General features: G+C 35.9%; 1 protein-coding gene across 1 annotated transcript; it reads right to left on the bottom strand.

The window, feature by feature from the left end:
- Positions 1–200: 200 nt before the first annotated feature.
- Positions 201–11,181, bottom strand: gdpd3a (glycerophosphodiester phosphodiesterase domain containing 3a). The gene is made up of 11 exons (NM_213201.1): positions 11,120–11,181; positions 7,272–7,465; positions 6,545–6,587; positions 5,106–5,241; positions 4,442–4,487; positions 4,244–4,362; positions 3,902–3,991; positions 3,658–3,791; positions 3,517–3,576; positions 640–691; positions 201–546 (listed from the first exon to the last, which is right to left on the bottom strand). Exons 2-11 carry the CDS (start codon positions 7,408–7,410, stop codon positions 418–420), a joined length of 948 nt encoding a protein of 315 aa, NP_998366.1. The 5' UTR covers positions 7,411–7,465; positions 11,120–11,181; the 3' UTR covers positions 201–417.
- Between the last annotated feature and the right edge of the window lie 4,052 nt (positions 11,182–15,233).

Genomic DNA, 15,233 nt, shown 5'->3' on the forward strand with positions numbered 1-15,233 from the left:
AATGCAGAATTCTATGTTTACTAATCCCCTATTGGGTCCAGCTGATGGACTTTGCACGGCCTCTCACAGAAGTTGGATAATGTTTGTTTATAAGCATGGGCAGGGAGGCACTAAAAAGACACTGACTGGCTGAAAACCACAATAAACATGCAGATAATGGTGGGATAATATAGTAAAAAGACACCATTTAAACAGTCCACTTGTGGAATATAGTATACTTTTATTATGTTTGTGTTACTAGTCACATAACTTGTCCCATGAAGAATCCCTTAAACCAAATTTCATCTGACCGCAGTGCTATGATTTATTGCCAGCGTTAATAAAGTGGCATAAAAATAAACTTGGCTGCATGTTTAAAGACAAACAGCGCTAGTACAGAGCATGTATTTAACTGTACAAGGGTTTGTTTGTGTTTGATCACGTGGCTTGTTTGCGCCTTCTAATATAGTTTGATAAGAGGGTGGGATAGTCAGTCATGACTCCTGTTGCTCCAGCGGCAAATGCAGCATCAATGTCTTGTTCCTCATTACAAACAAACAGATGAATCTATAAAAAAAAAAATGAAATCATGTGAGGCAAGGGTTTTCTGAGAAATCTAGTGGCTCAGAGCACTGTTATGAACAGAAGGTGATTTGAAACCTGAATTCCTCGCTCTCTGAGGTGCTTGAACAGCGCTTTTCTCATTGTCAGTCTGCCACAAAACATGTAAAACACAGAAAACTGTCAATTTGAATAATGTTTACATCAACTGGCCACTTTATTAGGTATACATTACTAGTACCAGATTAGACACCCTTTTTCCTTTAGATCTGCCTTAAAGGGAGAATTGAATTCTGTCATCATCATTTACTCACACTTTAATCATTCAAAACCTTTTTGAGATTCTTTTTTTTTATTTTTGGACATAAAGAAAAAAATTTTGGAAAGAATCTGTTAGCACAGAAGATTCTGTGGCCACAGCCATATTACCCTGCAGCCCAAGACCAGTTATTCACTGAAGCGAAGCAAGGCTGAGCCTGGTTAGTATTGGATGGGAGATCACATGGGAAACTTAGGTTGCTGTTGGAAGTGGTGTTAGTGCAGCTAGCAGTAGGCACTCAACCTGTAGTCTGTGTGATTCCTAATGCCCCAGTAAAGTGAAGAGGACATTTTTGAATTGACGTTAAACTGAGGTCCTGACTCTCTGTGGTCATTAAAAATCCCATACAAATTCTTGAAAAGAGTAGGGGTGTAAACCCAGTGTCCTGGCCAAATTCCCTCTATCGGCCCTTGCCCATCATGGCCTCCCAATAATCTACATCCACATCTATCACTGTCTCTCCACTCCACCTATAGCTGGTGTGTGGTGAGCGCACTGGCGCCGCTGTCCTGTGACTGCCGTCGCATCATCCAAGGGGATGGAATATAGAAACTACATGTCTACTCATGTCTTAAACATCTTTTTCAGAGAGTAGATCACAGATATGGCAGAAAGCACACTCGAATAAGAACATACTTTCACAGTATAAAATTATGTGTTGTCTGTATGACCAAAAATGGAGTATTTTAATTTTTTTTCTGCTGTGATGATCAGGATATGCGAGTGAACACATCGGTAATCAACTCCACCAAATATGTCATCTAAATTTACAACTGCTTTAATCTAGAAAGCTCTATTTGTGTTAATCATCAATGAAATTTGGGTATTACCCGTTGATATCCTCAGACTCATTTACTAGGTTATATGGTCAGTAGTTCAGGTTTAGCCTGTAGGCTAGAACCTAGGCTAGAGTTTATTTATTTGGAGTCATTTTAAATCACTTTTATGTACAGAACTAATCAATTTATTCCATCAGGCCTGTCACCATATCTATTTTTTGTTGTAGAATACACGACACCGAAAAAAACTGTGATAAATGATATTATTGTCATTTTAAGACGTTTTTATGCCACTCATTACATAATGCCAGATTGACAATATAATATCATCACAACTTAGGCACACTCTTCCCAAGAACATGTAATATTTTAATCTAAAGAATATTTCATTTAATTATAGTCATATTAACGATTTAGTCATTGGAATCAGAGTGTGAAAACGCATATCCTACATAAAGAATAATAAATGTTAACATTAAAGTGCAAGGTAAAAGTAACCGAGGCTGCAATATCTGCTACCATATTTATTCTCAGTTTTCAGGCACACACATGAAACTATTCCAGAGTAAAGTATAGTGATAATTACTATAGTGTTTTTAACCATACTGACACTGACACCACCATTAGAGATAGAGAGGCTGTGCAATAAGCTGAAGTGTTGCTAGAATTGGTTTTTATGTACAGTATGGGTGATATATAGTGCATGGCCAAAAATTATTGAGGTCATGCCCATGTGTTGTGCGACAAGTCGATATATTGATTTTTGTGACGGGCCTACACTCCATATTGCAGATTCTGACCCTACCATCAGAATTTTGTGGTAAAAATTCTAACGTTCATGAGACTAATGAGATTCATGAGACCAGGGGGTATTCCAGAAAGCAGGATATGTGACGTATCAATATAAAACTAAGGATGTGTAAGCAGAAAACCTCAGTTTTCGTTCCCAAACAGAGGTAACATTTAAAGTATGTGAGAAACCATAGCAACTATCGCTTTGAACATAACTACTTTGTTCACCAACAGTATGTGTTCTTCCTCAAAACAGGTGCGCGTTTACTACAGGCAATGTGATGCTTGCCTGTTGGGCTGCTGACCCTAATCGTTCTGTATGATTAGAGTCTACTGAAGTCACGTGGAAAGTTTTGGAAATGTTTTTGCTTCCTTTTCTGGACTTTATACATCTCAGAACTTTTGCTCTCTGTGTAGGATGAGAGAGAGACCTCTAGGATATTCTAATATACCATAATTTGTGTTCTGGAGATGAATAAGGGTCTCTGAGGATTGAAACACCATGGGGATGAGTAATTATTTATTATTTTTTCTTTAGCTTAGTCCCTTATATGTCAAGGGTCACCACAGGTGAATGAACCACCAACTAGTTTGGCTTATGTCTACCCGTTATGGGAAACACCGATACATTCTCACATCCACAAACCCATTCATAAACTTCGGCCAGTTTTGTTTACCAAGTTCACCTTTAGCTCATGTCTTTGGACTGTGGGGAAACTGGACCACCGTGAGGAAACCCACATGAACACGAGGAGAACATGCAAACTACAAACGGAAATGCTAACTGACCCAGCCTGGACTCGAACCAGCAACCTTCTTGATGTGAGGTGACAGTGCTAACCACTGAGCCACTGTGCCATCCAGGTTGAGTAATTAATAACAGAATTTTCCTAATTGGGTGAAGTAACTCTTTATATCACCTTTCTTTTCCATCAGATTGTCTTGAAAACATCTACATGCCTAACTAGACTGACTTGCTGCTCTCTGGTTAACTGATTAGACAATTGTAGTCATGTGCAGTTAAAGAGGTGTACCTAATTAAGTGGCCAGCGAATGTATTTAGATACAACTACTAAGATACGTTACCTTTCGATTAAAAAGATGACCAGTCTGCTTTTCAGAATCTCTGTGTCAGGTATGTATGCTCTGTAGGAAGGAGTTCATGAATATAGAGCTGCGCGATTGGCATAAACATGTTATAAATGGAAATATTTGATGTATACAGACTTGTTGAAGATTGGTGGGAAATAGAACTGCAGGAAACTCTCTCCAAGAGGAACAAAAGGCAGGAGGCCGGTGTAGTAGAGCAGGAGCAGCTGTAAACCTCGCTTTTGAGAGAACATATAGGGCATGGAGGAGTTCTGCCATAGACACAAAAGGAAACCAAGCTAAACATGTAGGAAACAACAAGTACGTAGGCTATTTATTACTGAAACAAAGCTTGCAGAGAGGGATACAAGTGCACACGCACTATTTTGCGACAGTTTTCCATGATGGTAGAGTCAACAGAGGCCCAAACTGAGATTCCTTCTCTGTTGTATTGCTTCACAAGCTCAGATATCTGAAAGAGACAGAGCATAATAATGTACTAATCTGAACTTTAACTCTGAAATCTGCACTTTTCTAGAACTTCTATGTTAAGCTGCTTTGACACAATCTACATTGTAAAAGTGCTATAGAAAAAAAACATGAACTGAATTAAATTGAACAGAGAGAAAAAAATAGAAGCTTAGTAAATAGTAAAATATGCTTGACAGATTTAGGAAGGTATTGAAGTACATTTCAGGTATTGAAGTACATGTCAAGTCCTTGCCTTTTCAATCAGCACGATGTTATTCTCTTTCACCTCAATGTTTACAGCCGTGTGAGGAAATTTGCGGAAAACATCCTCTAATAGTGCCAATTTCCTATCAGATCCTGTGCTGAAGTGGCCTGTGCAAAGAGAATTATTAAGCGTGTACTCATTGTACAGTTAGAGATAAATAAAGATCGTTATGATGAAAACACACACCTGTTTTAAAGGTGACCTCGAGTGTCTCCTTATAAGGAGGCAAGTCCTGAAAAATGTAAATAATTATTCAGAGCCATTCGCTACAAATCCTGTGGTGGTGTTATAAAAGACTTTGTTTTTTTAATTCAGTAATATTTATTTATTCATTATTTGTATTTGATGTGCTAAACTGTATTTACAGATGAAGTCAGAATTATTAGCCCTCCTTAAATATTAGCCCCTCTGTAGTTTTCCTCAATTTCTGTTTAACAGAAAGAAGAATGCTTTCGACACATTTCTAACAGGCTTGAACCCAAGAGTGGTTTACGTGGTTCGAAAGACCCACGCCTCAATGACAAAAGTTCAGAATATGTCCAATACATGAGCTCATTTGTCCTATTTTACTGCTACATCATAATCAATTGTGAAAATAACCCATTGAAAAAGGCTGAAAGAGCCAACTAATCTGTTAACCGCCACATCGGTGTGCCTTCAGCTTATTAGTTTTGTCCTATGCAAACTATTATTTCCCATGAGTCCAAAATCCAGTGGGGCAAGAAAACATACAATTAGATGTTAGATGTTTTTTTAGTCACCACTAAATGTAATGAGGGATTATCTGTAATAATAGCACATGGAAAGCAGTGCAGAATATCAGAAGAAAGTGTGAACCTTGACCTCTGACCTCCAGGTTTAGGGAGGAAATGGAGACGTCTTGTCCAGTCTGTCGCAGGAGGTTTTCATCATGAGAAACCATCACAAAACCATCTTTAGTCAAGTGACAGTCCAGCTCCAGCATCTCTGTGCCCACTTCAACAGCACTGACACAGAAACAGTCAAAACAGACAGACAGTTGAGGTAGGTAATAAATAGAAATCCATGCTTTTCCTAATGAATAACTTATTTTAGTACAAATAAGTGCTACAAACAATTTTTGTTAAACTTTTCATATCATCATTTTAGCCCATTCTAGTCACAGTAAATGAAAAGAAAGCCCATAAAAAAAGAAATGAAAAGATTTGTGTTTAAAAGATTCAGGACAATCGTGTACCAGATTGGGTTCAGATAAAATTATCAGCCTGCTTTCCTTCTTCATCAGTGTTGCCAGATTGGGCGGTTTTGAATTTATTTTTGCAGGTAAAAAATGACATAGGTTGGTAGTGTAAAATTGGGTGGTTTTGTAATAGCGTGCCCGCCAGCCTACTTATTGATCATTTTGATCCCCCAAAGAGGTGCCATAGCCCCCGATGTCCATATACAAACGCTTACGCAACAGTTGTGATCTCCCAACAAGAACCCCCCCACAATAAATTGTAAATATTTCAGTTGGCAAAGATCTTCAGTTTGTGCCCCAGTAGCCAATAACCACAGATTTTCTCAACCTTTGAATAATCAGGCAGAAATGGCATCTTAACATGTAAACATATCTTTGTTGATGGCTGCTTCTCGTCTTCTACCCAATTAGAATCACAGTTAAAAATTCCCCAAGCCCACTTTTTGCTGATATCTACAGGTGTGTGCCTTCACATACAAGAATTGTCTCTCTTTTCCTGCCCTTCCTGCAAAAAATCCCATTGATCAACTTCTTCCTGATGACCAAGAACAAAGTGGACCCATTACTGGTTTATGTACTAAGCTTTCGTCATTATTATCCACTTAATCTGGGTCACCACAGAGGAATGAACCGCCAACTTATCCAGCTTATGTTTTACACAGCAGATGCCCTTTCAGCTTCAACCCATCACTGTTAAACATTTATACACTCTCATTCACACACACACTAGGGACAATTTAGCCTTCCCAATTTGCCTATAGCGCACGTCTTTGGACTGTGGGGGAAACCAGAGCACACGAACACAGGGAGAACATGTAAACTCCACACAGAAATGCCAACTGAACCAGCCAAGGCTCAAACCAGCAACCTTTTTGCGTGATACCCACTGCGCCACCATGACACCATGAGATAATTCAATAAAATATTTCATTCTTTTTCAGGCAGATTCTTTGCCTATAGAAGTTTTGGTTATAGACAGGTACCAGACAAGACACTTCTTGACAGGATCTGGTGTGTAGACTATGATCTACCAGCACTGACACATGACCCCAGTATAACTGATCACTTACTGTGTGAAGGCCTCTATAGTGTTCTCGATCCTTTCACCAGAACCTGAGGACAGAGAGCAGGAGGTTAGACAAACAAACACATCCATTCCTCAAATCACTCCCTCAGTCACACATTAACCAGGTAGCAAAACATTGAAACATGCTGTCACAGTCACATTAATCAACACTGTTCATTCAGGTTTATGGAATAAACCTTTAGACGTCAAATTCAGACTTGCCTGGATTTCTGAATATATGACTGAATTATGCATTTATAGTAAATCGGAAAGTTAATAGCTTTCAATGTCACATGATTAAAGGGCTAGTTCAGCTGAAAATTAAAATTCTGTCACCATTTTACTCTCCAGTGATAATACAACATAAAATAATAAAGAAAATCAAACAGTTTTGGAGCAAGTAATGGGTCCTTGCTTTTTACTTGCTCCAAAATGGTTTGATTTTCTTTATTATTTAAACACAAAAAGGAAACCTGTAATAACTGACTTTTTAAAAAGGTTTTTTTTATCTTCAAATGATCTTCTTTTGTGTTCAACAGAGAAAAAAATAAACTCATAAAGGTTTAAAATAGTGATTTAATTTTCAATTTGAGTGAACTAGGCCTATCCCTTTAATATTGTCATCCATTGAGCAACAGAAGCAAGGAGGATGATTTATTTTGATGACAAATCAGCTGCAGCGTTTTTATATTTAGTTAAACGTAATATGGGTCATATTTTCAAAGATGTACCTCCTCTGTGAGAGATGTGTGTGCAGCGGAAAGCGGTCTGCTTCATCTTGTGGAGAATCTGCGGGTTCCTCAGGAAGTAGAGTGAAGTGAGCGCGTAGCCCCCTACCGCCGGCAGCAGGTAGTACAGGCAGCTCGCCATATTTCCCAAAACAATTGAGGACGATGAAGACTCTACGCAGAAACTCAACTCTGACCTTTTAAAAAAGATTGCAATTGTGACATTTTAAACATTTTTATTATTAAAAAGTATAATAATAATAATAAAGATATGAAAGATTACTAGAAAACAGCCAAAGGGAAAGAAAAAAATATATATACAGTTACATTTTAAATACAACTGTAAATATGAACATATTAAAGCATAATTATAAATATATTTTGATACTTTCATAACACCCAAAAGTTTACTTCTATAATCATGTTTTCAAGTTAATTTCAGCATATTTAAAACAACATGCATTTATTGAAAGACAGAAAAAAACATGGAAAATGAAAGGGATACATCTAGAATTTACATCACCCAACTCATTAAAGCATCCAAACTGCAATCAGACGGGTAAAGAAGTTTTAGTATTCAAACTCTGAGACAGACACACCAGATACTTTATAAATACAAAAACATAGCATGCACATTTCAGAGAATGAGTGTTATAACATTGCTTAGATCTTTGGTTATTTGTCACAAAACGTTTAAGAACATTCAACATTTTACGGGAGTCTGTTAGTTTTCTGTTTATACTGTAGGTTATTTTTTTTTAATGCAACAAAATGTGGAAGATCTAGAAATTAACCAGTTGAATGCTCAATCATCATAATAACCTGATAATGACAAACCTAAAGGACAGAATTGATTTTAAGATGATTCAGGAAATTAGTGTTGACTTTTTTTGTCAGAATGTTCTAATTATCTTATGCTTCCAGATAAAATGTTCTTAAATAGGTTTTTACAATATATCTGAGGTGTTTTGGAATAAACAGTTTTTTTCCCAGGGAATCATTTTTCTAAATGAGCTGTTGACATGGAATTAAACCAGATTTTGGTAAAAATCCAAATAATGCAAACAAAAAGCAAACAAAACAAACAAAAATCAGAAAAATGAGGTGTGTTATGTAACAAATGACACAAAAAGAAAATACTGAACTCCTGAAACATTTTTAACACTTTGTATACATTTTTTTGGTGATGGCAGCTTAAAGACGCCTCTCATATGGAGAATAAAGTCACATGAATGGCTTAACAGTGTGAGTTTTTCCCAGACTTCAACAGAGTGTAAAAACCTTGATGGTTCTGTAAGTCTCGTCTGACAAATCTGATCTTTAATTTGTATTTTATATTGGATTCAAGTCAGTTGATTTTCTGGGCCATTCTATAGCTTGATTTTCGTTCTCTTAAAGCATTTGAGAGTTTCCTTGGCTGTGTTTTGGTCCATTGTCTTGCTGAAATGTCCACTCTGGTTTCCCGATTATGTAGATGTTGTATGATAGAATCTAATATTCATTTACAACGAGGAAGGGAAGAGGGCGGCTGAATAACTACTGAGAGATTTTAGATGCTGTCTGGGCTTTCACTGCTTTTCTACATCTCCCTGTCTTTATGTGTTATTTTATTTTCCATAACTGAATTTGTAAACTAATGTTTTTTTCTTTGCATATTTGGATTTCTTTAATTTTTACCAATATCTGGTGAAAATTCCAAGTCAACTTTAGAAATCGCACCTTTAAAAATATGTTTTGTAATGGTGGCGTGTTCAATACTTCATACACTGTATATTGACTCAGATATGTTGACTTATTAATGTTTTATGTAAATGTATTAAAAAGCAATAAAACATGAATATGGATCATAAGATACAAATAGGCCGAGGCAGTGGCGCAGTGCTGTCGCCTCACAGCAAGGAGGTCGCTGGTTCTAACCTTGGCTCAGTTGGCGTTTCTGTGTGGAGTTTGCATGTTCTCCCTGCCTTCGCGTGGGTTTCCTCCGGGTGTTCCGGTTTCCCCCACAGTCCAAAGACATGTGGTACAGGTGAATTATGTTGGCTAAATTGTCTAGTGTATGAGTGTGCGTGTGAAGGTGTGTGTGGATGTTTCCCAGAGATGGGTTGCTGCTGGAAGGGCATTCGCTGCGTAAAAACTTGCTGGATAAGTTGGCGGTTCATTCCGCTGTGGCAACCCCGAATAAATAAAGGGACTAAGCCGACAAGAAAATGAATGAAAGATACAAATAAAATTGTAAAGCAGTTTTTAAAAATTCTGAACCTAAATAATGACTATTAAACAATTTTACTATGATTTACAGAAAACACCAAAATATCAGTAAAACAGTTTACCACTTTTATTGTGCATTTTAAAGGCCACAGATCACTTATTCCTTCAATTATAGTTAAATCAAGAACAGGATTCACTAATTTCTTTATGTTTTAAAAAATATTTGTGTGCACTGTCAACAAAATTCTAGCTGCATTAATCTTTGAAAAATATTAACTTTTTTGTCATCTAAAATTACCTCAATTGAACTGACTAAAAATATTAGGTTAAACTTTGTGTAAAATACTAAAAATAGTTGAAACCTGATTAACTAAAGTAACATAAAAAACATTTGAGAAGTTCAGATGCAAAAAAAGAAGTGCCATCTGTAATTCTTCTACAATGAGCATTTTTATTTGTTCTTACATTTATAGGTTATTTTAATACATTAAAATAACTTGATTTTGCCATAAAACTGAAATTGCTGAATCAAGTTGTAGGAGCCTGAGAAAATGGCTAATTTTAGAAGAAAATGTCAGATGGCACTTGCATCTGAACTCTTTATTTGTTCTCATGTTTTTGTGTCATGACATAAAAAAGTCATACCATTTTTTCCATTTTAAAAATTGAATGGTAAGAAAGGCCCAACAGAGCCTGTTTTTTTTCCTCTTCACTTTCGTCAATTGGTGAAGTTTTTTTCCTCGCCATTGCCTTCCTCAGATCGGGACTTGTCGAGCTGAGCTTCGGTGGATCTGCTCTTCAGTGTTTGAACTTTCAGCAAAGAAGTTTAAATCACACTGAACTAAACTAAACTGAACTTCGACTCAGAAAACTGGACTTTACTAGAACTATATATAACTTCTATATTGTGAAAAGCACTATTTAAATAAACATGAATTTAAGATAAAAGTATATACACAACAAATTAGTTATAATGCAAATAATTATCTTATTTTTACTTTATTTTAATTATTAGAATATAAATTTAATGTAAAAATATTGTAATTTAAGATCAGTCTGATGGTTTAAACAGCTTAAAATGTCATGTCCTCTATAAAACCACTGTAAAAAAATATCTGTAATTTAGCAGTTATTTGTAATTTAAGATTCATGTTTTATTTTCTCTGTTTCTTTATGCTTTTGAATTTCATTATTGGAACTTGATCTTTCTCCAACAACTTAAACCTTGAAAAGGTGGTTTTTATTAATATTTTTAATGAATGTCATATTGGTTGGTGTTGTATAATATGCTATAAACCTTGTAATAAGCTGCCAGTACTACTGTTATTTTACAGACTTATTTCTTAAGATGTTATTTCTTATACATTATATCATTTAAAACTACTAAAATGTCAATAAAAGTCACTTTGTAGAACTGTAGAGTTGAATTTTCAGCATAAAAAGTTGACAGAGCAGAGAACATCCCATGTAATTCACAACCGTAAATAAATGGAAAGCACTTGTGAATCACAAAATACAAAAACTGTTAATTAACGGATATTTTTTGACAGTGTACTTATCAGACATAAAGCATCAAGTGCAAACAGGAGCATACAGTTTCATTTTAGTAATAAACTGAATGATTTTTTGCATCATGAACTTACCAAGACTCCCTGCGGTTTGGTTATTCCAGAATATTTGCACCTGTCTTCAGTGCTGATGCCAGTATGTCTTTCCTTATCTTCTCCTTCTCTCTCTCGTGTTTCTCCTGTACAGTTGCTCAGCCACTCCCTTGTCAACCTTCACCTGGCCAATTCCGATCACATTACTAAGAAAGCAATGTTGCCCAATAAGTGCCAACTCAAAACTAGACTGCAATGCAAAGACTCGTCTGTTCCCCTCATTAAAATATCAAAAACACTTGCACTAGAGACTCAGACCTCAACAATGGAATCTTTCTCACTAGTTGTGCGTTTCAGTAACGAGTCAGTCATTGATAGCTGCACTCTTTGTAATTTCACGTTCCCCCCTCCTTTGTGGAGACAGAGGCTGTTTTGGAATGCAGTTTGTTTGACTTTTGAAGTGTGTGTGTGTGTGTTTATGTGCAGGTATGCCTCAGTTTTCACAGGCCTCGCTGGACAAAATGTGCAATACCGGTTGAATAATTTCTGCACTATAATTATTTGTTCTCTTGTTGTCGCTAATCTAGAGGGAAAAATAAAAATGGCAAATAAAGTTGGAGCACATTCTTATAGAGATAGTTCAGCCAAGTGAGAAAATTCTGGCATCATTTACTCACTCTTACTTGTTGCAAACCAGTTTGAGGTTTTTCATTATTTATTCTTCTGCTAAACACAAAATGAGATACATTGAAAAATGTAACCATTGACTTTCATAGACTTTCTTACTATGGGGAGAGTGGTTACAGGTTTCCAACATTATTTAAACTATCTTCAGAAATAAATTAAAGGATAAGTAAATTGTGGTTAAAAGGAATGAGCGATATAGAAAAAAATATTTTGGTAAATCAAAGTAAGCTTTAGTGAGCATTTCTTTGAAAAACAACAACAACAACAACACAGTTTTTCACTTTTGTTATCTGAATAGTTCTAAAGGTTCAGCATAGAACCATCAATACAGAACATTTAGCATACTCTTAAGAATAAAGGTGCCAAGAAAAACCAAAATCCAGTTTAATGGGATAGTTCACCAAAAAATGAACACTTCCTCATCATTTAGTCACATTCAGGTGGTTCTAAACTTTTTAATTTTTTTATGAAGACTTTGAAAGAATTTCAGAAAAAAGAAGTCATTGACATCCATAGTGCATGAATGCATTCAATTTCAGAAATAAAGATACAAAATCTGTCACTGGGGTGGTACCTTTTCAAAAAGGTACATTTTTGTTCCCAACAGGTCTCTTACAGTCAAGCGCTACATTGGGCTTTCCTCCTGGATTTTGCATACCCAAATTCAAAAACTGCTCAAATCCATACACAGATAAAACACTGTTGAAAGTGATTAATATAATTGTACATGTTGTCTGTGTTATAATAAATCCGCCAAAAAAAAGGCTTTTTTGTAAACTCAAATTTGAAAGTGTACCTTTCAGGTTTTGTGTGGTCAAGGTTGCTGTAATTAATTTTGTTGGTTCCGGCACATGTCAGTAATCATGGCAAAAAATGTTTCCATTATAATCTATGCAAAAGTTATTCTATTCCAACTGTTGAGAGAATGGAAGCACTTATGTGGGTAGTTGGGCCAAATTAACCTTTAAAATTTAAATTATGTAGAAAAAAAATGATGTCACGGACCTGGTACGCAGAGTTTAGGAGGTTAAAAAGAACATATTATTACCTAAAAAGAACAAATGTGTGCCTCACAGTAACTTAAAGGTACAAAAGTCAAACTTAAAGATACAAAAGTGTACCCTAATTGTTCTAATGTCCACCAGTATGGTACCGCCCCAGTGACAGATGGGGTACCCTTATTTCTGAGAATGCAGTAATTATAAATTGGTGTTTACCTTTAATAAAATAGTGTTAATTAACTCGTTAGCTCTGTTCCATTTAATATTTATAAATACAATTTATGTTAAGTAACGTAACCTGAGGTGTTGCTAACAAAATTAAACATTTGATGAGAATGTGATTTGTTTTTTAACTCGTAAAAGCCTTCAAAGTAATATATAGAGAATCTTTAGAATATAATCTTAAGAATAGATGCCAGGAGAAAACAAAAATCAGTTTAAAGAGGTATATAAAAATGTTCACTTCACATTCAAGTGGTTCTAAGACTTTCAGATTTCTTTATAAAGAATTTAAAGTATTTTGGTAAAAAGCAGGCATTGACGAGCATCCATACAAATTTCAGAAAGGTACAAAATCTGTCACTGGGGTGGTACTTCTTCAAAAGCTAGATTTTTTGTTCCTAACAGGTCTTTAAAAAGTGATTATTAATTCCTAAAAAGTGCAAATATGTACCTCACTTAAAGGTACTAAAGTCAACCTTAAAGGTACAAAAGTGTACCCTAAAGGTACTAATGTCCACCGGTATGGTACAAAAGTGTATCTTTTAAACAGCCACCACTCTAGTGACAATTTTGTACCTTTATTTCTGAGAGTGCAATATTTATAAATGTGTTAACCTTCATAAACATTGTGTTTATCATCTCATGTTAGCTCTGTTTCATTTAACATTTATAAAGGCAAATTAAATTAATTCTGTTAAGTAACGTAACCTGAAGCGTTGCTAACAAAATTAAACATTTAAGGAGAATGTGACTTGTTTTTTAAAACTCATTTGAAAGCCTTCAAAATAATATAGTGAACCTTTAGAATATAACATTAAGAATATAGATGCCAGGAAGAACCAGAAATCGGTTTAAAGGGATTGTTTACCCAAAATCAACATTTCCTTATCTTTTACACACTCCAAGTGGTTCTAAACTCTGAATTTCTTTCTGAAGAATTGTGGAAAAAACTGCCATTGACATCCACAGTATAGGAACAAAAATCTACCATGGAAGTCAATGGCTGTTTTTTCCAAACACTCTTCAGTACTTTTTGTTTGGGCTCAACAGAAGAAAGAAACAGGTTTGGAGCAAGAGGAAAGTGAGTAAATAATGACACAATCCTGATATATGTGCAAATCAACACATCAGTTTCGCAGCAATTACATAGCAGAACTGGATTGCTCAAAGAACTATTTAGGGAAAAGTTCCTCAAAGAGCTAACATCGTCTATAATGTAAAGACTATTTTCTTAAAGTACCTGTTGTGGAACAAAAATGTTCCTCATGAAACCATCAACGCCAGTAAAGAACCTTTATTTTCAGTGAAAATGAAGGGAAATGACAGCAGGACAGCACATGGGGCTGCTGTTGTCGTTTCTGTATCACTGCAACAGTTGGTCATAAGAGCATGAGGATGCTCAGTATTCATGTTCTCACACATTTCAGTGCTTAGCAAAAGCTTAATGTGGGATAAACGTGAACTCGCAGCAATGCACACACAACAAATGTAAACACGCTGTCGGTGCTGCCCGTCAGCAGAACACTTTGGGTTTCTATTGTTCTGGTTTTGTATAGATTCGCTGAGAGACTGTTACCCAACAAACAAAGGGAAGCAGAGACAGATGGAACGTGGGGCTGAGAGAGATAATAATTTGCATGTTTTTTTGTTGTTGTACAGGAAAAACTGCTTCCATTAAAACCATCGATTCACCTCAGTTTAGTTTCAACAAACTTGCTGTGAATCAGTGTATTAGGTCACAGCTTTTCTCCTGTGTTTGAATCAGGCGTGTTAAAGTGCAAACACACCCAAAAGAGTTTGATATGTCTTCAAGAGTTTTCGAAATGCCTCGCAGCTAAATTCTCAAGCCGTGCTGAAACATGTTGATGAAGCAAAGGAGTGGTACAACTGGACAGACTACTTGGTGGAGAGAAAAGTAAACGTCTTAAAACAAGGAGTGGAACCTGAAGGAAATTATTAAGTGGATTCATTAGCCATAAAATAACTAAACATTAACCTAGAAGAAAGTTTACTTTGGCTCAGGTTAAAACTTGACGTGGACATCCATGGTTATTTTTCCATCGAAAGTTGATTAACTTTTGATTATTAGAGTGCCACTCCTCCTTCACGGGACAGGAAAGCAGAAACAACTTCCATCTTGAAAAACTAATAAAGGCGAATGAGTGTGACGCTCTTAATTCACAATAGGCTACACAGAACATGGAACAAACCCTCAAGCTACTGAAGATCCTAATCTGGTCATGATT

Source organism: Danio rerio, chromosome 3 (assembly GCF_049306965.1).
Source record: "Danio rerio strain Tuebingen ecotype United States chromosome 3, GRCz12tu, whole genome shotgun sequence".
Classification (NCBI taxonomy): domain Eukaryota; kingdom Metazoa; phylum Chordata; class Actinopteri; order Cypriniformes; family Danionidae; genus Danio; species Danio rerio.

What these genes read in the sequence shown, in the direction of transcription:
- gdpd3a (NM_213201.1), bottom strand. Translation starts at nt 7,410, where the DNA reads ATGGCGAGCTGCCTGTACTACCTGCTGCCGGCGGTAGGGGGCTACGCG. An exon ending in CGAGGTCACCTTTAAAACAG is followed by an intron (nt 4,363 to 4,441) that starts GTGTGTGTTTTC and finishes CTCTTTGCACAG; the next exon opens with GCCACTTCAGCACAGGATCT. An exon ending in TGGAAAACTGTCGCAAAATA is followed by an intron (nt 3,792 to 3,901) that starts GTGCGTGTGCAC and finishes TGTCTATGGCAG; the next exon opens with AACTCCTCCATGCCCTATAT.